At 41.7% G+C, this 23,904-nt stretch overlaps 1 protein-coding gene across 1 annotated transcript in view; it reads right to left on the reverse strand.

Moving 5' to 3' along the window:
* Positions 1 to 23,904, reverse strand: part of OXSR1 (oxidative stress responsive kinase 1) — an 80,542-nt gene that overhangs the window by 52,013 nt on the left and 4,625 nt on the right. Inside the window, exons 2-3 of the mRNA XM_015832546.1 lie at positions 14,628 to 14,740; positions 7,319 to 7,427 (exon numbers count right to left, since the gene is read on the reverse strand). Of these exons, the coding sequence (XP_015688032.1) occupies positions 7,319 to 7,427; positions 14,628 to 14,740 (222 nt within the window). The remainder of the gene's footprint in view (positions 1 to 7,318; positions 7,428 to 14,627; positions 14,741 to 23,904) is intronic.

A 23,904-nucleotide genomic window follows, 5' to 3' on the forward strand; every position in this document is an offset into this window, starting at 1 on the left:
GTAAGTCGAGGACTAAACCGGTCATAAGTCGAGGACTAAACCGGTCGTAAGTCGAGGACTACCCAACCGGTCGTAAGTCGAGGACTTTCCCTGCCCGGGAGTGCCGCGCATGCGTGGTTCCGCCCCCTGCGCCGGCCGAGGCGTAGCTGGCAAGCGGCAGAGACGGAGCAGGCCGACCACCAGCTGGCCCAGCCCAAGGAAGGTAAGGCACCCGCCGGAAAAGGGGGAAAAAATGGTGGACAAAAAAAATGGCGGACAGCCTTGCTTGGCGACCCCCGTGAAAATCAACCCCAAATGGGGTCGCGACCCATAGGTTGAGAACTGCTGCTCTAGGGAGCACTGCTCATCTCTGTTTCTTAGCCGAGGGAGCCAGGGTTATCTAAAGACGTTCCCGTGGTTATGTGGCCAGCATGGCTATGCACCGAGGTGCATGGAACGCCATTACCTTCCCAACAAAGTGGTGCCTATTTATCTACTCTCGTTTGCATGCTTTTGCACTTTAAGAACTACATAATTTCTGACCTGTGCTGATAACAGCCCTATATCTTACTTTAGAAACTAATACCATCCTTTGTTTACTGACTACTCAAAGTTACAACGGCACTGAAAAAAGGGACTTATGAGCGTTTTTCAGACAGAACGACCGTTGCAACATCCCTGTGGTCACCTGATCAAAATTCAGATACTTGGCAACTGGCTCATATTATGACCGTCTCACCCTACTGGGATTGGCCTGTACCACTCATGCCTGTAGAGGACACACAAACACACATAAAATCCATGCTGGATTTACTCAGTGGAGTAGAGCTGCTAACTGAAGAAGCTTTCTTTATGATCCATACGTTCCATGTGGTAAATTTAGTTTTAGTGGGGTAAGACCCAGCTTACACAAAAACAGTTTACGCACGGGTTAAATTTCAGTTCCCATAATCCCTCACCAGCTGCTAAGGGTTGTGGGAGTTGATGTCCAACACAACCAAAAAGTACCAGTTTGAAGAAGTGCAATGTGTAGTTTTGCAGTTAGCACTTGTCTTAGTAGTAGAGTCTTGCAGAAACATTGCAGTGTTTTAATGGGGGGGGGGAGAGGTAGAATTTTAATGGGGGGGGTGTTATGTGGGGTGGTGAACTCATACATTCATATCTATATATCTACAATGAATACATAAGGTATATAAAACCATGAATTTTAATGCTTCCTTGGACATGGACACTAACTGATTTTGGACCAGTACCTGCTTCAGCCCAACCCACTTTACAGGATTGTTGTGGAAAAAATAGAAGGGAAGTACAGGCCACCCACAGTCATTTAGTGACTGTTTGAAGTTATGACAGACCTCTCCAGAGCTACGTACCTTTTGAAATTTTGAAATTCCTCACCCATACGCACGCATACCCCATGGTCATGTAATCCCATTTCGGATACTTGATAACCAGGTCATGTTTATGACCATTTGCAGTGTCCTATAGTCACATGGCTGCAAATTTTGGCGGGGGAGGGGGGGTTTCTGGTGTTTAACCCTGGTTTTTAGCAAAAAAAACACCCATTAAATAAAATTGATTTGCTTAACGGTTGCAGTATTGGCTGAATTCAGAATGACTGCCACAGAAAGATTGTAAAATCGAATGCTGTCACTTGGTGATCTGCTTAAAAACTCCCACAACTTACCACAACTCTGTGCTCAATCACGGTTGTAAGTTGAGGACTACCTGTATTATGTGTGCTGCCTTGAGTAAAAAAAGAAAGAAAGAAATTTGGCATATAAATCGAGTAAATATTGGTGTGTGGGGGATATTTCCATGTGGTAACCATTCTTGGGCCATTTTTCCATCTGTGCCAATTATTCAGGCGTTCTCTTTACTGGAACTGAATTTTAAAAGTTTTATAAAACCATTAAGAGGGTAAACAAAGAAATGGCATAGGAGAACAGGGTTGTTTTTCAGAGCAAACGTATTAAAGCACATTCCTTGGGTTCCTATTTATCTGGAAGAAAGTTATTTCTATGGTCCCCCAAGCCCTTTCAGACATCTTCTCTGCAACTGAGCATCTTCAGTGCCACTGAAGCAGATTTTTAAAAATAGAAACACCGAGACTGCAAGCCAGTGAATGAGTTTATAACAAAGAGGAAGTTGCTGGAATTCTAAACCAAGCTACACCCTCAGCCCTGCGGTCTCACCCTGTAACTTTGTACGAATTGCATTTTCTTCTTATCTAATTTACTCCTATACTCCTATTAGCTTTTTCCCACAGGGTATTCAAGGTGTGTCTCTTCCTTGGCTTAGCCAAGAATGTTGCTTCAAAGTGTCTTACGTTGGCTCAAAGAAGGGAAACGTGGCCCCAACCGAAATTAAAGTTGAATATATCTGTTTTATTAGCCAGGTTGCTTCAGGGGACAAAAGTCCCGTTCGGGAAAGGGAGGTTTAACTTTTAAGAAATGGATTTTTGAGACTCAGAAACGAAGGAGCAGTTAATGTCTGCTGAATTTTTTTTCATTGTAGGAATTTAGGGAGAGTCCTACAGCAAATACCAGCTTTGTTTCTAATGGAGCTAGTTTGTATGCCAACAGCCAATTTTTGCTCTCCTCCACCACCTCCTCTTTGACAGTAGACATTTATTTTCCTTTTTTTAAAAAAACTATTTCGATGAAGGAAAAAATTCTTGAAACATGAACGCTCTCATACAGTTTGGCGCCCTTGAGTTGGCTTCATAAAGATAGTGTCTCAAATAGCTTAGGTTTTTATGTATATTCTTTCTTCTGCCTCTTCTCTACAACCGTTAACCTAATTTAGGCTTTGTTCATGCCTTGCCGTGAGTAATCCGTTCTTTAATGGTGGCTTACGCCGTGATCTACCAAATCAGTGAAGCCACAAATGATAGATTGTAGTTCACAACGGCCGGTTCTTCTGGCACTCTTAACCCAAAATCAGAGAAAGTGTTTTGTGACCTAGAGCAAAGTTTCTCAAACTTGGTAACTTTAAGATGTGTGGACTTCAACTCCCAGAATTCCCCAGCCAGCATTTCTAAAGCAATGTGTGAATGTAGCTGTTCATATCTACAGTTTCTTTTCCTTAGGTTGGATACTTATTTTTCCACAAACTTGTTTTCTATAAGTAGTCCTCGAGTTATGATCAATTGCTTAACGGTTGTTCGAAATTAGGCTGTCTCTCCCTAAGTCAGGGGTAGGCAACCTTGGCTCTTTTATGACTCGTGGACTTCAACTCCCAGAATTCCTGAGCCAGCCATGCTGAGGGGAAAGGGAGAGTTTTCCAAGCCGAGCCATGCTGGCTCAGGAATTCTGGGAGTTGAAGTCCACGAGTCATAAAAGAGCCAAGGTGGCCTACCCCTGACTTAGGGGGTACTTGCAACTTGGATTCAAAGTTCTGTCAGCTAATCCCCCCTCACCCCTCAGAGTCATGTACTCTGAGTGCTTGGCAGTTATGGCCGTTTGTAGCATCCTATGACTACATTTTAAAATGGTTTTGTGGAAAAACGGCATTTACTTTCAGTTTCTGGCAAAACCAGCCAATCATGAACCATGGGTTTGCTTAATGACGAGTGCAAAAAAGATGGTAAAATCTGGTCCAACCCAATTCATGACTGTCACAACGTACGACAGCACTGAATGCTCACCGTTAGAATTGTAACTCAAGGATTACCTGTATCCCTCTGTTAGGATTTTTTCCCAAGCTCTTTTCTCTTGTACTTACTTGGCACAAAAATTATCATTTTTAACCTAAAGTCCTTCTATTATCTGCTCTCGTGGAAACTCGTGTATGTCAAATGTTTCCTGCTGAACAAGATATGAGTAAATCTCTTCCTACAAAAGATTTCAATTTCTGCAAAGAACCAGTTTCTACAAAGCTTATCAGGAGATGTATCTGTTGCAAGGCTTGTATTTAACATTCGGATTACACAATTGCTTAGTTTTTGTTTTTTAAAAAAGAAAAACAATGCAGGGATCAGCGCTGCACAATTTTCCATGTCAAAAGTGGAGCTTTGGTTCCTTTTTTCAACAATGAAGGTAGTCCTTGACTTACAACCAGAGTTGAGGCCAACATTTCTGTTGCTAAACAAAATAAACCATCCAGTTGCCTTTTGAAAAAGCATTTTTGAGCTAAGCGAGACAGTTGCTAAGCGGGTTTTGCCCTGTTTCACCACTTTTCTTGCCACAGTTGTTAAGTGAATCACTGCAATTGTTAAGTTGCAACACGGTTAAGTGAATCTGGCTTCCCCATTGGCTTACCTTGTCAGAAGGTCACAAAAGGGGATCATACGACCCCAGGGATACTGCAACCACCACCACCACCACCACCACCACCATCATCATCATCAAGTTGGAAGGGACCTTGGAGGTCATCTAGTCCAGTGGTTCTCAACCTTTTTAATGCCGCGACCCCAACCGGTCGTAAGTCGAGGACTAAACCGGTCGTAAGTCGAGGACTAAACCGGTCGTAAGTCGAGGACTGCCCAACCGGTCGTAAGTCGAGGACTTTCCCTGCCCGGGAGCACCGCACATGCGTGGTTCCGCCCCCTGCGCCGGCTGAGGCGTAGCTGGCAAGTGGCAGAGACAGAGCAGGCCGACCACCAGCTGGCCCAGCCCTAGGGAGGTAAGGCACCCGCCGGAAAAGGGGAAAAAATGGTGGACAAAAAAAATGGCGGACAGCCTTGCTTGGTGACCCCCGTGAAATGGTCGATCGACCCCAAATGGGGTCCCGACCCACAGGTTGAGAACCACTGATCTAGTCCAACCCCCTGCTCAGGCAGGAAACCCTATACCATTTCAGACAAATGGCTGTCCAGTCTCTTCTTAAAAACTTCCAGTGTTGGAGCATTCACCGCTTCTGGAGGCAGGTTGTTCCACTGGTTAATTGTTCTCACTGTCAGGAAGTTTCTCCTTAGTTCTAGGTTGCTTCTCTCCTTGGTTAGTTTCCATCTGTTGCTTCCAGTTGCCAAGCATGTGAATTTTGATCACATGACCATGAGGGTGCTGCAATGGTCATTAAGTGTGAAAAACGGCCACAAGTCGCTTTTTTCAGTGCCCTTGTAACTTTGAATGGTCACTAAATGAATGGTTGCAAGTTGTGGACTACCTATAACTCAAAACTATATTGCAAGGGCTACCAATATGTTAAACAGATTAATACCTGGAGGATCAACCTATGATTACAAGATGAAAGAAGGAGCAGTAGCAGGGAGAGAGGAAATTATTCCATTTCAAGACATGGCTATGGAGATTCTCTGTCTATCCAGGTCATGGTTGTCCCAAAGATGCCTTTTTTCCAAGAGGCAACTGGACTTCCTTTGTTTTTCCTTGAAGAAGTTTCGCTTCTCATCCAAGAAGCTTCTTTAATTCTGACTGACTGAAAAACAAAGAAAGTCCAGTTGCCTCTTGGAAACAAAAAACAAAAAAAAAGCACCTTTGGGACGGCTATTCCAAAACAACTTCACAGTGACTGCTAAATCAAAAAGCAAATATACCTGTATCTAGGAAAAACAGTCTTACAAAAAAGCACAGTCAGGACAAAATGAAACCACAGGTGTTCCTCAAATTATGACCACAATTGAGCCCAACATTTATGTTGCTAAGTGAGAAATTTGTTAAGTCAGCTTTGCCCCATTTTACAACCTTTTCTTGTCACATCTCTTAAGTGAACCACTGTATTGTTCTGTTAGTAACACAGCTGTCAAGTGAATCTGGCTTCCCAATTGACTTTTACTTGTCACAAAATGGGATCACATGACCACAGGACACTGCAACTGTCATAAATATGAGTCAGTTGCCAAGCGGATGAATTTTGATCCTATGACCCTGGGGATGCTGCAATGGTCATAAGTGTGGGAAGTGGTCATAAGCCACTTTTTTCAGTGCCACTGTAACTTGAAATAGTCACTAAAAGAACAGTTGTAAGGACCATCTGTATGGTATATTAACTACCAAGTATGTTTCTAGCCTACTGGCCCCCAAGCCCAAATATAGTTTAAAGCTGTCTTGTTTTAAAACATTAATGTTTCAATATTTTCCGCGCCATTCAACTGTCAGGGAGAGATTATCTCATCAAACTCTCAAAGCACAATACTCCGCATAGATTAGGAAAAATTGAGACAACCACACATATAATCTATTATTTATCCATTTACTTGCTATATTTGAATTCAGCTACACTTTCAAAGCACTTATGAGGCCTTCGCTTAAGAAGAACAGCAATTATCAAAGAACAATCCCCAAACAGCGCATGAATAAATCATAACGTTATTATTGAAAGTCTGAAACTCAGAATCTATTTTAACTCTTATTTTAACAGCCTTTTTGAAAATCAAAAGTGAGGTCATTTTGCTAGTTCAGAGAGACTTCCACAAATAAATTGACATCTATCTCCTATCTCCCAAATATAGCTTGATTCCCAGCAATTCAGATTAATTTTATAGGCAGTCCCCGACTTACAGTCTGATGGTGTTGGGGCACCCACATGACCAATTTATTTTCACCATCCTTGTTGCAGCTGCCTTTTAGAGAATGTGACTATTGTGAAGGGGTTGCTACAATTGTTAAGCAAACACTGCAGCCATTAAGTAAACCAATGGTTTGCTGCAGGCCAGATTTGCTGAAAATAGCAATAACACTTAGTCATATATACCGCTTCATAGTGCTTTACAGCCCTCTCTAAGCAGTTTACAGAGTCAGCACATTGCCCCCCAACAATCTGGGTCATCGTTTTACTGAGTTCGGAAGGACAAAAGGCTGAGTCAAGATTGAACTGGTCAGGATTGAACTGCTGACTATGGGCAGTCAGCCTGGCTCTTACAAAAACAGAAATAAATACTAGTTTTCAGCAAATCTGTCATGAAATTCAGTCACATGACTGTGGGACACTACAAATGGACGTAAATCCATTTGTTGCTGGGTACCCAGTATGTGATCACATGACTGTGGAGAGGCAGCTGTCGGATCTTCAGAACTGGGCCCTAAGTACCCCCAGAGAGATCTGTCATAACTTTGATCAGTTGTAAATTGACCACTATCTGTATCTACATTTTCATTTAGCCAATTAATATCCCTGTGTATCAAACATCTGGATGAGACAATGCTTTTCATATTTGCCCTAATAGGCTGGATGTTTGTCTTATCCCTGGTTTGATCTACAAATTGCAAGTCATGAAAATCTTTAAAATTAATCAACCTGCAAACATATTCTTACTTAGGCGTCTTTCAGAGAAGGTGTTGTTATTGATTTAAGTAAGAAATAGATCTGCACCTTAAAATCCCTTTTTATAGCGATGACAAACCAAAACAAACAGCAGCAGAATTCACAGAAAACTTACCTCCACTTAGGAGCTTCATCACTAACCAAAGTTCATCTTTCACCACGAAAGAAGTATAGTATGAGACTATATTTGGATGGTGGCACTGACTCATTGCTTGAATTTCTTTCTGAAAGAGAGGAGAAAAAAGAAAGGAAAATCAACTTGCAGTTACTATTCTCTTTTAACAGACTTAACCATCCTAAGCTGAAGCAACAGGACACCAGCACAAAAACCTTCATTTACAGAGATTCCAATGTGTGGACTTTAATTCCCAGAATCCCCCCAGCCAGCACGGTCATTGCTGAGAATTCTGAGAGCTGAAACTTACTCATCTGGATTCTATCCAGGCTGGGAAATGCTAATATATAAGGAACAAAAGTTGAATCAAATCCTGGCTAAAAGGTAGAATTTGGGAATGGATTCCAGGCCCAGTCTTTGCAAGGATATCCCGGACAGATCGAACTACAATTCCCATAAACACAAGGGATGCAGCATTTGCTGGTGGGTGTTGGGTCTGCATTCCAATCGATGTACAGGTAGTCCTCGACTTATGACCACTCATTTAGCAACCGTTCAAAGCTATACGACTGCACTGAAAAAAAGGGACTTAGGACCTGTCCTCGCAGTTACAATTGTCACAACATCCCCAGGGTCACATGATCAAATTTTAGATGCTTGGCAACTGGCATGTATTTATGACAGTTGCTGTATCACGGGATCACTATTTGTGACCTTCCCAAGCAGCTTCTGACAAGCAAAGTCAATGGGGGAAACCAGATTTGCTTAATGACCATGTGATTCACTTAACAACTGCAGTGGATCGTTTAACAATGGTGACAAAAAAAGGTTGCAAAATTGGGCATGGCTCATTTAACAACCGTCTTGTCTAGTAACAGAGGTTCTGGTCTCAACTGTGATCTTAAGTCGAAAATTACCTGTAACTACAGGGAGAGAGCAAGCCAATCTGATTGTTTCAAATCATATTTCTACATTATTTTACAATTAAATTACAGGTAAATCTGTAAATAAATTACTTGTAAATTATTATTTGGGCTCCCAAGATGGAGCCCTGTTCCTTGGGGCCTCCCAGCTTCCTCTCTGTTTTCTTAAGAAAGTGATTTGGAAGTCTGCAACTGAAAGTTTAGCAGGTGTCCGGCCAACGGGTGATTTGTGACAGCTACAAGGCTTGCAGTACTCATGGTGAGGTTGCCCAAAATGTACTCCCCAAATTCCATGCCTGTAGTCCCCAAGGAGGTTCAGGAGGCCCGCTCCATTGTGCAATGTGCAAAAAACTCACCCACATCCAGCATACCAGGCAGAAAAGAACCAGCATTTCTTTTAGTTATTTTTTATCCCAACTTTGTTTGTATAACTAATTCAAGATAGCAACCGTATCTTATTATTCCTTCCTTCTCCTATTTTCCCCAACGGAACAACCTTTTGAGTTAGGTTGAACTGAGAGAGAGAGGGACTGATTCAAGTCACCCAGCCGGCTTTCATGCCTAAGTCGGGACTAGAACTCACCCTCTCCTGGGGATTGGCCCAAAGCCACCTAGTCAGCTTTCATGCCTTAAGGTGGGACTAGAACTCAACATCTCCTGGTGATTGGCCCAAAGTCACCCAACTGGCTTTCATGCCTAAGGCAGAACTAGAACTCCCTGTCTCCTAGTGCTTGGCCCAAAATCACTCAGATGGCGTTCTTGCCTAAGGTGGGACTAGAACTCACTGTCTCCCTGTTTCTAGCCTAGTGCCTAAACTACTAAACCAAACTGCCTCTCCAGTTTATTTTATTATTTATTCTTTACTTTCACTAAACAATGCTATCTCAGCAAGTGCTAGCACCGACTAACCTTTCCTGGGCATGGAAAATAAACAAGGTTTAATCTGGTTTATGGTTGGATGGGAGACCATCCCGGGAGATTTCAGAGCTGTAGGCTAGACTGGGCAGTTAAAAAACACCCTGGAAGGAAATAATAATAAACTGCTGATGTGCTTTTCCAAGGGGCTACAAGAGTTTGACTCGAAGGAAAGACTCCATTTTCCCAAGCACCAAGCTACTTGGGCGGATCTCCAAAACTGCAGTCCTGATGATTATGTAGAGAGGAAACAATAGGGATGCAGGACTACAGACTGAGAAACTGAAGAACATCCCGGAAAAAGCAATTGGAAAAAGTTGCCAACTTGTTTTCCAGCAAGCTACATGGATATACAACCAATCCTTGACTTACAATCTTTCATTTAGTGACCGTTCAGAGTTACAACAGCACTGAAAAGAATGACTTATGATTGTTTTTCACACTTACGACTGTTGCAACATCCCCACGATCACAGGATCAAAATGTGGGCGTTTGGCAACTGGCTCATATTTATGGTGGTTTCAGTGTTCCCAGGTCATGTAATCACTTTTTGTGACCTACTGACAAGCAAAATCAGTAGGGAAGCCAGATTCACTTAACAACCGCATATTAACTTAACAACTGCAGTGATTCACTTAACAACTGTAATCAAAAAGGTTGAAAAATGGGGCAAAACTCATTTAACAACTGTCTTGCTTGGCAATAGAAATTTTGGACTCAATTGTGGTAGTAAGTCAAGGACTACCTGTATAGTCCACCTAAGTCAAACTCAGCTCAAGAGAGACTTTTTAAACTGGATGTGCAATTTTTTTCTAAATGGAGAGAGAGAGAGGAGTTAAAAAAAATATAGAAGGACGCCATGCATCTGTCTGTGGACCCTGAAATACAAGCATAAAAGAAAACTATTCATTCTGTTGCTGAATATAGAGTTGGCTCTCAAGAGTCTCCTTGTTGACAATTCTGAATATACATAATCCTTGATTTAACCATTTGTTCAGCAACCATTCCAAGGTATGATGGTGCTGAATGAATTGTACTTATTACAGATCCTTGGAGTTGTCCTAGCAGTTTTGCAGTCACACGACTACAACAAATAACCAATGGAACAACCTGCCTCCAGAATGCTCCAATAGTGGAAGTTTTAAAGAAGAGACTGGACAGCCATTTGTCTGAAACGGTATAGGGTTTCCTGCCTGAGCAGGGGGTTGGACTAGATGACCTCCAAGGTCCCTTCCAACTTTATTATTATTATTATTATTAGATATGGGTGCTTGGCAATCAGATTGCATTTATGACTAATTGCAATACTCCATGATCATGAGATCAGTATTTGCAATCTTCCCTGATAGCTTCCCTAAAAAGTCAATGGGAAAGCCAGCAGGGAAGGTTGCAAGTCACTGAAGTAATAATAATAATAATAATAATAATAATAATAATAATAATAATAATAATAATAATAATAATAATAATAGTAATAATAATAATAAAGTTGGAAGGGACCTTGAAGGTCATCTAGTCCAACCCCCTGCTCAGGCAGGAAACCCTACACCATTTCGGACAAATGGCTGTCCAGACTCTTCTTAAAAACTTCCAGTGTTTTCTCCCCCACCCATGCATCCTCTCCAAACCTTGCCTCCCTCATTCATGCATCTTGAATATAATCTTCGATCCTCCCCATGCCTCTTTCACACCCTTGACTCCCCCCCCCACATGCCCTCTCTCACCTATCAACTGCCAATTACTTGCAACAGATCACTTGCAAGTCTCCTGGGACTTGCAACTTCTTGCAAGGTTCCCCACTGATTTGGTTGTCAAAAGCCTCGCCTAATCACCTGGGATTCAGTTAACATCACTGAGCAATGGTGGTGCAGTGGTTAGAGTACAGCAGAGGTCCCCAACCTTTTGGGCACCAGGGACATGGAGGCAGGTTTTTCCACGGACCGGAGGGGGCTTGGTTTCATGTAGTGCCTGCATCCCGTGGATGGGGCTTTGTTTGTTTATGTGGACCGGTTGCTGGCATGCTGCGGCCCGGTAACAGTCCATGGACCAGGGGTTGGGAACCCCTGAATTACAGTACTGCAGGTTAATTCTGCTGACTGTCAGCAGTCTGATTCTCACTGGTTCAAGGTTGACTCAGCCTTCCATCCTTCCAAGATGGGTAAAATGAGGACCCCGATTGTTGGGAGCAATATGCTGATTAGAGAAGGCTGTAAAGCAGTGTGAAGCGGTATATAAGTCTAAGTGTTAATGCTATTGCTAACAACTACAACCAGGATTACTATTGCTAAGTGATGTTTTTTATGACTGCATCACTTAGTGGTGGAAATTCCAGTCCTAACTGCCTTGTAAGTTGAGAACTACCTGTGATTTTCAGGGAAAGGAGAAAGCAACCCACCCACCCCAAAAAAACCCTGAAGTTTGTGAAATCTGTGAAAGAAGCTACTCTATCAACTGAAACGAAACACTTTTCATTTATTAAGATTTAAGCAAGAAAACATAGAGGGCTCACTTGTTGGAATGTCCTCCAAATCTTTTATGATGAGTGCTGTAATTTTAATGACATTTAAAGTCATTAACATTAATATTAACTGAACTCGTTTAGATGCATTTTTATTTTGACCCATCCTGGCTTTTTCGTTTTTTTTGAGTTTTAAGTATTAGGATACTACCCTGTTTTCCACATTTTCTCAAAGAAGGTGAATGGTTATAAATAACCGTGAGTGGCATAGTGGTTGAAGTGCAGTATTGCAGGCAAAGTCTGCCCACAACCTTAGTTTGATCCTGATGGGGCTCAAGGTCGACTCAGCCTTCCATTCTTCCAAGGTTCGTAAAATGAGGACCCAGATTGTTGAGGAAAATATGGTATCTCTGTAAACTGACCAGAGAGTGCTGTAAAATACTATGGAGCAATATATAAATATAAGTGCTATTGCTATTGCCAACTCAGTCAACTCTAGTTACCAGAGGTGTAGGAGCCAAAATCTCCTCCCTGCCTGAACCCAGAGTTGGGGAAATGTGGGAAATATATCCATCACAGTTTATGTAACCATGGTTAGCTAAATGAACCACATTGGACTGGGTTTGTACAAGATGCCAAGCCAAAGTCAAAATTAGAACCAACCCCTTGATCTATATTTATAAAAAATATCACCCAATCCTGGAAAGTAGACCTCAGTGCAAAGCACGGTAAACTCAGTAGCTAGCTCCCGCAAGTAAACAAACAAATGAAAAGAGGATTTTTCATGCAGTAATCTTTAGAGGCCACAAATCCATTAGGCTTAAAGATTACATAGGAAAAAGCAAAATTAACAAGCTGCCAAACATTCTCTGCCTACTTTGTTGTAGTGCCTCTGCAACAAAAGGAGTTTGCCAAGAAGCTAAAAAATCGAATTAGGCACTATTTTTGGAACCTGAACTTAACCATACCTCAACTCTGTAACCTATCATACCCTAGGTAATGTAAAATTGATTTTATGCAGCCTAAAATTGATCTTCCAGGCTGCAAAAGGGGATCACGTGATCCCGGGATGCTGCGACCATCATAAATATGAACTAGTTGACAAGCATCTGTATTTTGGCCACGAGACTATTGGGATGCTGCAACAGTCATAAGTGTGAAAAATGACCGTCACTTTTTTCAGTGCTGTTGTAACTTTGAACAGTCACTAAATGAACTCTTATAAGCTGAGGACTATCTGTACTTCTAAGTCCATACCCAACTACTACTTGATTTCACCCAGTGCCTGAATTTGGGGAGACGTGTCTGCAGAGATAACAGCCTTGGTTTCATTAATATCCTCCAGTTATACAAGCATATTTCTATTTGTTCATCCTGGCAAACATAAAACCCAGCCTTCCAAATTTAAACTTAAAACACTGCCACTGTGTGTGAAGAAGCATTCATCTTGAGATGTCAGCTTGCTAATTATAAACACGTCCTAGCTGTGAAGACTCAAGAAGCACCGAGGTCAGGGGAGGTCACACTAGTTCTTAAGAAAGTTCTGAGCTTTACAAAGGATTACATTTCAAGGCTTTCCAGAGACCTGGAAAAAATATTCTTGAGGACAATTCCTTCTAAGAGAAGAGAAAGGGGATTTTTCAATTCCTCTGGAATTTTTGACACCAAACATTGCAAAACTGAGGGGTTTTGGTTTCTCCTAAGCCTGTCTATTCCACACTTATTCTAGACCAGTGTTTCTCAAACTTGGCAACTTTAGGATGTGCGGACTACAACTCCCAGAATTCCCCAGCCAGCCTTCAAGCCCATACATCTTGAAGTTGCCAAGTTTGAAAACCAATGGCTTACTGTGTTGTAGGAACCCACCCATTATGGTCAGTAATTGAAGGTCTGTAGAATGCGCTGTGCAAACCAAATCAAGACTGAGCAAAGCTTGGTATGTCTTATCCTAGAAGGCAAAATTAATTGTGGGTGTCTAGTTTGTTACAATTAAGACATTTGTTTGGATCTCTACACTAAACCAGTATTTCCCAACTTAGCAACATTAAAATGGATGCACTTCAACTTCCAGAATTCTGGGACTTGAAACCGTTAATTTCATGCAGTTTATTTAACCATACATCCTTAATTTCTAAGGTTGAGAAACACTGCTCTACCATCTATATTTTCTATTAGTGAGCTTGCTGAATAAGTCTTTCAGCCCTAAATTGGCAAATTTTGAAAACCAATAAGTGGCTTGACTATTTTAGCAGAAAATAAACGGAAGTGAGGGCACTTACTCAGATATCCTAGCACTGATGTCCTAACATTGTCCTAGGTGTACTAGCAAAAGAGGATTGTAAGAAATGGAGATTCCTGAATGATAACACAAATCCCATTTATGCAGTCTCAAAATAGAACTGGAGTCACAATCCTCCTTGTGGCTTAAACAGGAATAACTTCATTCACACTGAAGTCTGAACTAAACCATAAAGCCTGTTGGCTTGGATCCCTAACTGCCATAGGAAGCTTATAATCAGAAGCATAAAGGAGACAGATCAGACTTCTTTTTCTCATTACCATGTGTGTTTCCTTTTTCACTGTTCTCTAGCAAACCATTCAAAAAGCAACTTATACTTTTCACCTTCTTGTTTTTTATACAGGATAAACAGGAGATTATTTTATATACTGAACATTCGTTCTTTTATTTAAAATATTTATCTAGCTATAACCAATTCAACAAGTTAAATCTGGGGAGTTTACAACAAAAAATATTCAAGAAACCTAATGAAATATATATATAAAACTGCCATTGGAGGCTTGCAAACAATAAGGAAACAATAGAGCAATAAAAGAATCAAAACAGCAATAACAATGTTACCTCATCTAATGTTTAATTAAAAAAACCTCTAAGGGACCCACTAAAATCCCAACCAATCCCTGGCTCAAGACGAATTATTACCATCAACCCCAAATCATAGTGATTTACAGACCCTAAATTAATTGTGAAAGAACATGGGTGGAATTTTTGTACCAAAAGCTCGTCCATGCTGGTCTGGCATTTCTCAAGATTGATCCTTTTAATTGCCACTTTTTCCTTCTTAGGGCTACAATAGGCTGCTTGGACCACAGCTGTTGCTCCACTTCCTGAAAAAGAACCACAAATACAAAATTAGGAAGGCAGATTTGCTCCAAAAAGGAGAAGTTAGACAATACTAGCAACAATTACACCTAGTCCTCAACTTACAGCCATTTGTTTAGTGACTGTTCGAAGATATGACAGTGCTGAAAAAAGTTAGGTCCTCGCACTTATGACCAGTCCTTGCACTTATGGCCATCACACTATTCCCATGATCGCAATTCGGGCACTTGGCAAATGACTCGCCTTTATGACTGGCTGCAGTTTCCTATAGTCACATAATTGTGATATTGTTAAGATATTTAAATTTAGTAGCAGTGAGGTTGTACAATGAGCCAGAACACACAGTTAGAGTTGATTGATTGGAGAGTGCTGGCTCCCTCATGAGGCAATGTGTGGTGTGATTGGTTGCTGTGGAGGGGGAGGGGGAGTTTCCCTTTTTTCCTGCCTTTTTTTTTCTGTGTGATCTGTGATTTACCTCATGATGCTCCACTTTGTCCGACTATCTTGTTTGCTGTATATACAGATGTAAAATATATTTATTTATATAAAACAAGCTCACGGCAACGTCTCTGACTCCATTTGGACACCTGATGTGTAATTCCATGACAGATATGCAACCTTTTTTTGCCCATTTCCAGCAAAAACCACCTGTTGGAAAAATGGGATCGCACTTACGACTGCAGAGTTCGCTTAACAGTCATGGATTCACTTAACTGGCATGATTCATCCATTTCCACTCCCAATTTTGGGCATAAGTGAAGGACTACCTGTACCTATTTGTTATTCAAACACAGCCTTTAATCAAAATGTGCCAGCTTAACATCATCTACAAACACTGATTACTTGTGCAAACTTCAATTACATACTAAAGATTCTTTCCCTAGGATATTTTTCAAGCAAAACAACTGTTCCCATAAAGGGACTCCTCAAACGCCCTTCTGCCTTTTATACACAGAGGTAAAACCTTAAACATGAACTGCAAAACTGTATTTGGCGCAGCTAACCTAAACAATGTAAAGCTAATAAACAAATATATATATTAAAAAAAGGAGAAGCAATGCCAGGAAAGGCAAAAACTTAGCTGAGAGAACACCTTCAACAAAGCAGATCAGCATAATACAACAGATCAAAGGGAAATCCATTCCCATTTTGACAAAACATCATCAGGCTTAACACCAGTTTTTCCCAATCAAATGTTCAAACTGGCTGGCTTTGAAACTGATTTTAATATTAAAAAGCAGGAAAAGCATCTGTCTATTTATTTCATCCATCCATCACTAAAACTCTAATTGTCTTTAACTGTTTATCTGTTTGTACCTTCATGTTAACTCAAACGCTACGCTATACTGTAAGAATTCTTGAAGCAAGGTCCCTAAAAGCCACTAGCTTACAGAATGTATTAAAAATCCAGGACGTCTCTGGAATTGAAATTCCCACAATGTTCAATTCAGTCTTATTTGCAAAGTTCTGGTCCTTGTGGCATCCCACAGTCACATGGTCATGATTTCCAACACAAGATTCAGCTTCCTGCAAGCAAAGTCAGTGGGGAAGCCTGCAGGAAATCAAAAGTCAGTCCCACTCCCACTGCATTTTTGTCTACAAAAAGTAATTCTGTTCCTCTTAAGTAAGAAAATGTTGACATTATTGAAGTTCATTTGCCATTACAATTATTTTTCTATTTACAGTATATATTCCTAGGTTAGGCATATCCAACTTTCTTTCTTCTCCCTCTTTTTTCCTTCTTTGCTTCCCCTTCCCTTCCCTCATCCTCCCTTCCCTTCCCTCATTCTTCCCTCCCTTCCTTCATCCTTTCCTTCCTTCTCCTTCCCTTCCCTTTCTTAAACCTTCCCTTCCCTTCCTTTTCTCATCATCCCTTCCCTTCCCTCCCTTTATCTTTCCCTCCCCTCTTCAACTTATTTTTGTCCTGCCTAGCCCTTCAATTAAATTTGCAACGAAAGAGAATCTTAAAAAGTAGGATTCCTGGGTAAAATACTTTGCGAAAAATACTTTGTACTGTCAGAGACAAATGGATGGGACCTTTGGCATACATACCACCACTAACACCACCCCAGAAAAAAAAAAACATGCTTCTACCAAGCCCAAGGAAGGCACACAGACAAACGCAGAAGAAAAATGTAAATACAGACATCACTATAATTTCTTAAGTGGCTGTGTTGTTCCAGAATGTACTCAGGAGCAGAAAGAACAAATGGAGAGTAGGAGCACAAACAGAGAAAAGAAGATATTGCGGCACATATTCAAATGCAGGCAGTCCTTGACTTACAACCATTCGTTTAGTGGTTGTTTAAAGTTACAACGGCACTGAAAAAAGTGACTTATGGCTGTTTTTCATACTTACGACCGTTATAGCATCCCCATGGTCACATGATCAAAATTCAGCTGCTTGACAACCGACTCATATTTATGACGGTTATATGCGTTCCATTTTTGTGATCTTCTGATGAGCAAAGTCAATGATGGGGGAGATGGATTCGCTTAACAACCGTGTTACTAACTTAACTGCAGTGATTCACTTAACTTTGGTGAGAAAGGTCGTAAAATGGGGGGAATCACTTAACACAGGGCTTTTCAACCAGTGGTACGGGTACCACCTGTGGTACATTGGCACCTGGCAGGTGGTATGCGACCATCCTAGAAAAGTGGTAGTGGGGGAGGGGAATGAGCTGAACTGGTGGCAGCACCGCACAAGCCTGAGCGAGAGATGGCTGGAGCTGCAGGGCTGTCAGGGCTCAGCAGAAGCACCAGGATCAGCGCTTCTTTGGGGTTGTCAGGGCTCAGTGGAAGCGCCAGGATCAGCGCCAGGCTCCAGCTGGAAAGCAGCACTGATCCTGGTGCTTCTGCTGAGCCCAGAAGAAGCTCTGATCAGCTGGAATGTTGCAGCATCTCCAGGGTCTTGTGATTTACATTCAGATGCTTGGCAACTGATTCATATTTATGACGGTCACAGTGTCCCAGGGTCATGTGAAGTGACCAAAACCTGCTGCAACCACCCAGCAGACGGGGGGAATAAAAACCAAACACCCCCACACCCCACCCCCGCTGCCAATCCTCAACAGAAATGCTCACAGCAATGAAAACCTCGGACAGGAGGAAGAGCGCGGCCGGGTGGCAGGCAGGTGTCTTGCTCGGCTGTGCCTTGGGGGGCACTTTTTTCAGTGCCATTGTAACTTCAAACAGTCACTAAGCAAACTGTTGTAAGTCAAGGACTACCTGTATTTTATCACTTCCCCCCCCTTTTTGTCATCAAGTTTTTGACACCTTTCTAGGCGACTGGTGGTACTCGGATGCTGCCATATCCTAAAAGTGGTACAATGGGTGAAAAGGTTGAAAAGCCCTGACTTAACACATCTCGCTTAACAACAGAAATTTGGGCTGAGTTGTGGTTGTAAGTCGAGGGCTACCTATATTCCTCAATGATATTATTCCTTGTCTGTTTATTGCCCTTAAACAACAACAACAAAATTACAACAATTCAAAGGCTGACAACGAATGTTTCAAAATGAATCCATTTCCTTAAATCAGAGGTAGACATCTCCTTCCAAAAATGTGTTTGCATGCTAAAAGAAACTCTATTAACATAATCCGTAAATTGTTCTTGCAGCGAAAGAGGCAGGTAGACAAATTGATTTGAAAGGATGAATCACCTATTCAGAGGCAACCAAAGGATCCTCCCAGCAGATTAAACAATATTGTTTAGATAGATAGACATTTATTAGAAGGCTGTTGACAGATTTACTGCTACTGCTGCTGGATTATTGGAGCTGACTTTTATTGCCTAAACTGCTTTACTGATATTATTTTTGTGGCTAGGGTGAGCTGGCCTGAATGTCCAGAGAAAGGATTCAAACATGTGGAAGAACCAACAGAGCTTATAAATCTTGACTGGCATTCAATCTCATTTTTACTGACAAGAGAAGTCTGCCATTTCAGGGTAAACGTTCAATACACAATAAAGACACATTCCAAACTACTTGGGAGGCTTCCTCCATGAAATATCAATCAATCAGAACAGAGCTGGAAGGGACCATGGAGGTCTTCTAGTCCACCCCCTACTCAAGTAGGAGATCCTCATGATGTAAGATAAAAACCAAGAAAATCCAGCTGCCTTTTGGAAAAAAACACCTTTGGGATAACCATGATCTGAATGACTGAGAATCTCCATAGCCATAAATTCCACAGTTTGATTGGAATCAACCCAATACCACCTTCTCTATTAAACACAGTTATACATATTTTTATCCTGCCTCTTGGTTTTTTAAAAAAAAATTGTGCCTTTTTCTCCTCAGGACATTTTTCCAATTATGCATCTCTCCCTTTTTTTTGCACTACAGCTGGTCCTCGACTTACAACAGTTCATTTAGTGACCGTTTAAAGTTACGACGACACTGGAAAAAGTGACTTATGACCATTTTTTACAGCTATGCCTGTTGCAGCATCCCCTTGGTCATGTGTTCAAAATTCGGATGCTTTGTAATTGGTTCATACTGTATTTATGATGGTTGCGGTGTCCCTGAGATCTGTGATCACTTTTTGCGACCTTCTAAGAAACACAGTCAATGGGGAAGCCAGATTCACTTAACCACCATGTTACTAACTTAACAACTGCAGTGATTCGCTTAACAACTGTGGCAAGAAAGGTTGTAAAACTCACGTAACAAATGTTTCACTTAGCAACATAGATTTTGGGCCCAATTGTGATTGTAAGTGGAGGATTGCCCGTATTCGCTATCTTTTCTATGGGACTGAAGGCATGGAAAAAAATTAGGGGTGAACGGAACCCGCAGTCCATTTAAACCAGCAGCTGCCTCTGGAGGTGGAAGGCATTGCACATTTTAAGCCCCCAGAGGCTCAGACATCATTTGTTACTTTGGTCAAATCCCAGCTCATGACACGGACATAACTGCCAACTGCCAACATAACTGCTGAATAATAGTCCCCCCCCCCACAGCCATTGTGCGTTAGATAAAACAAGGATATTTCACAAGAGGATTTCCTTTCTTTTTTTTTCCAATGTTCAGCAACTTTTGACATGATAGCAGTGTTCCAATAATATTTGAGGGGCTACCACAAAGCAAACGGGGTCAACTCATTTTCCAAAGCGCCTGAAGTCAGGACAGGAAGCAAGGGATGAAAACTAACCAAGGAGAGAAGCAACCTGGAACTAAGGAGAAATTCCCTGACAGTGAGAACAATTAACCAGTGGAACAACCTGCCTCCAGAAGTTGTGAATGCTCCAACACTGGAGGTTTTTAAGAAGAGACTGGACAGCCATTTGTCTGAAATGATGGTTGAAAAGGAGGTTGGACTAGAAGACCTCCAGGGTCCCTTCCAACTCTGTTATTCTGGTAACACCAAATGCAACTCATGCCTGAAAAGTCACAAAGCAGGAAGCTTTATTAAACACAGAGAATCCTAGAACTGGAAGGGATCCTTGAGGTCATCCAGTCTAACCTCCCCTTCTCGGAGTGCAGGAATCAAATCTTGACAACTAATTACTGTTTGACTTCTACAGGTAGTCTTCAACTTATGACCACAAATGAGCCGAAATTTCCATTATGTTTGCTCATTTTACGACCTTCCTTATCACTATTGTTAAGTGAATCACTGCAACTGTTATTTGAATCTGGCTTCTCCATTGATTTTGTTTATTAGAAGGTCACAAATAGTGATCACATAACATTGCAACCATCATAAGTACATGCCACTTCTCAAGCATCCAAATTTTGATCATGTGATAACGGGGTTGCTGCAACGATCATAAGTGTGAAAAATAGTCGTAAGTAGCTCTTTCAGCACAGGTAGTCCTCAACTTACAACAGTTAGTTTAATGACCACTCGAAGTTACACCATCACTGGAAAAAATGTCTTAGGGGCGTTTTTCACACTTACAACCATGATAGCATCCTCCTAGTCATGTGATCAAAATTCAGATTTTGTCAACGGACTCATATTTATGACGATTGCAGTGTCATGTGATCACCTTTTGCAAACTTCAAACCAGCAAAATCAATGGAGAAGCCAGCTTCACTTAACAACCATGTTGCTAATTTAACAACTGCAGTGATTCCCTTAACTGTGGCAAGAAATGTCGTAAAATGGGGCAAAACTCACTTAGCAACAGAAATTTCAGGCTCAGTTGTGTTTGCAAGTCGAGGACTACGTGTACTGTTGTAACTTCAAACAGTCACTAAGTGAATAGCCGTAAGTTGAGGATTACCTGTATTCCAGGTAATCCTGGAATCATTTGATTTCATTGTTAAACTGCTCTTCACAGAATTATTTTTTTTAAACATTCAGCTCGAATCAGGAACAAGAGAAAAGAAGTCTTGGTATTTATCCTCTATGACAGAGGCGGGAACTGTGGCCCCTTTATGACTTGTGGACTTCAATTCAGCATGGCTGGCTCAGGAATTCTGGGAGTTGAAGTCCACAAGTCATAAAAGCGCCATGGATCCTCACCCCTCCTCTATGACATCTGATTTAAAGAATGCTATCCTACCTGCCCCCTTTCACAGCTATCTTCTCAAGGCAGACCCACCCATCTCCTTCAATCTCTCTTCAGAGAGCTGAGCTACTTGTTCTCCTTCTGACCTTCTCTGAACCTGTTCCAATTTATCTTAATCCCTTTCAAATCCAAAAATAGATGGAGCTGGGTCGATCAAAAGCAGCACAGAGGTAGTCCTCGACTTACAACTGGTTGCTTAATGGCAGTTTGAAGTTAATTGTCAAATGCTTTACTGAAACCAAGACACATTACGTCCCGCATCATTCCCACAATCTATTAAAGAAGTTGTTCGGCCCAAAAAGAGAGATAGCGATAGCCAATAGCACTTAAGACTTATATACCGCTTCATAGTGCATTACAGTCCACCCTAAGTGGTTTACAGAGTCAGCATATTGCCCTCAACAATCTGAGTCCTCATTTTATACACCTCGGAAGGATGGAAGACCAAGTCAACCTTGAATCGGTCAGGATCGAACTCCCGATAGTAGGCAGAGTTAGCCTGCAATACTGCATTCTAACCACTGCACCACCACAGCTCCTACTAGATAAATGACTTTTAAGGACTGTTCTTTCCTAAAACCTTCCCAGTCAAACTGACTGGTCTATCATCCATTAGAGCAGTGGTTCTCAACCTTTTTAATGCCGTGACCCCAACCGGTCGTAAGTCGAGGACTAAACCGGTCGTAAGTCGAGGACTACCCAACCGGTCGTAAGTCAAGGACTTTCCCTGCCCGGGAGCGCCGCACATGCGTGGTTCCGCCCCCTGCGCCGGCCGAGGCATAGCTGGCAAGCGGCAGAGACAGAGCAGGCCGACCACCAGCTGGCCCAGCCCAAGGGAGGTAAGGCACCCGCCGGAAAAGGGAAAAAAAATGGCAGACAAAAAAAATGGCGGACAGCCTTGCTTGGCGACCCCCATGAAATGGTCGATCGACCCCAAATGGGGTCCCGACCCACAGGTTGAGAACCACTGCATTAGAGCTTTCTTCTCCCCTTTTGGAAAATGAGCACGTTGCACCCCTTCAGTCATCTTCCCAGTTTTCCAGGATGTCTCACAAATGACACATAAGGTTTCAACAAGACTTCAGCTAGTTCAGGGGTAGGCAACTTTGGCTCTTTTATGACTCGTGGACTTCAATTCCCAGAATTCCTGAGCCAGCTGTGCTGGCTCAGGAATTCTGGGAGTTGAAGTCCACGAGTCATAAAAGAGCCAAAGTTGCCTACCCCTGACCTAGTTTTTGGATGTGATTGAGCTGGTCTTAGAGCCCATTCAAAGTAAGGAAGTTTTCTGTAACTATGTTTTTATGGATGCAGATCCAATCTCACTTTTTCATTATGTTCTTCTCAATTTCCTGGCACAAATACAACACTTTTTCTCTTATTGGCAAAGCACAGAACATTAATACACAACTTTCACTGCCTACTTCTATATCCTCTTGCAAGATTGGGAACTGAGTGAAGAGAAAAATAATGAACCCGTTTTCAACTGCACCTCTTTCTTGAAGGGATAGGAAAGAGATGGGATTGCAAAAAAGAGATAGAGGAACTATGCTTTGTTAAAATAGGATGGAAGGGCATAAAAATATCTATAGGCAATGGTCTTGACCTTCAGCCTGTCTTCCTAGGAACTGCATGTGCTCTATCAAGGATTTAACCACATCCTGGCTCTTCCAAAGCATTTGGGAATTGAGGGGGAAGGATGAAGAGGACAAAAAAGAGAGAGAAATTTCAAAAAGCAGATCTGATCCTGATGCAACTGCTAAAACCAGCTGGTGAAGAAATGTGGGGGGGGGAGGATGGGAGAGTCTACAGGAAAAGACTAATTTTTACATTTCATTCACCAAGTCACTTTGAAAAGAAATGTGAAACATATGAAAACAAGGAATGATAGTCTGTCAGTGAGATTTTTTGTTTTCTGCAAGATTGCCAACAACCATCACTCCATTACCAGTTCTTGGAAGGACTGTAAGACCAGAACGAGTTGTAATTTAAAGGAACCCAAAGGAGAAAAATGAGAACCAGACTATTCATACTGTATGGAAGGAGAGCTGAGTTTAGCTGTGGAAGAGAAAAAGGAGGAAAGGGTAACTATGATACAAACAAATGCAACTTAAAGGGAGTTGGTCTCCAAGAACCAAACGAGATATGTTACAGCAATGGAGACTACTTACGACCACAATTGAACCCAATATTTCTGTTGCTAAAGGAAACATTTGTTAAATGAATTTTGCCCCATTTTACAACTTTTCTTACTACAGTTGTTAAGTGAATCACTACAGTTGTTAAGTTAGTATCATGGTGAATCTGACTTCCCCATTGAGTTTGCTTGTCAGAAGGTCGCAAAAGGTGGATCGTGTGACCCGAGGACTCTGTAACCGTCATAAATATGAATCAGTTGCCAAGCATCTGAATTATGATCACATGACCATGGAGATACTGAAATGGTCGTAAGTGGGGAAAAACAGTCATAAGTCACTTTTTTTCAGTGCACCTGTAACTTTGCACAGTCACCTGTATATTTGCAGAAATATAAATGAAGCGCCTACGCAACTATCCCCAAACGACAGACGCACAGGCTCCCTGATGTGCAGTGATGGAGAAATCTAATCCAGGCTTAATCCTGCTGACTAAGGAATGCTTGTGCTC

Source organism: Protobothrops mucrosquamatus, unplaced genomic scaffold (assembly GCF_001527695.2).
Source record: "Protobothrops mucrosquamatus isolate PMUCROS unplaced genomic scaffold, P.Mucros_1.0 scaffold5, whole genome shotgun sequence".
Classification (NCBI taxonomy): domain Eukaryota; kingdom Metazoa; phylum Chordata; class Lepidosauria; order Squamata; family Viperidae; genus Protobothrops; species Protobothrops mucrosquamatus.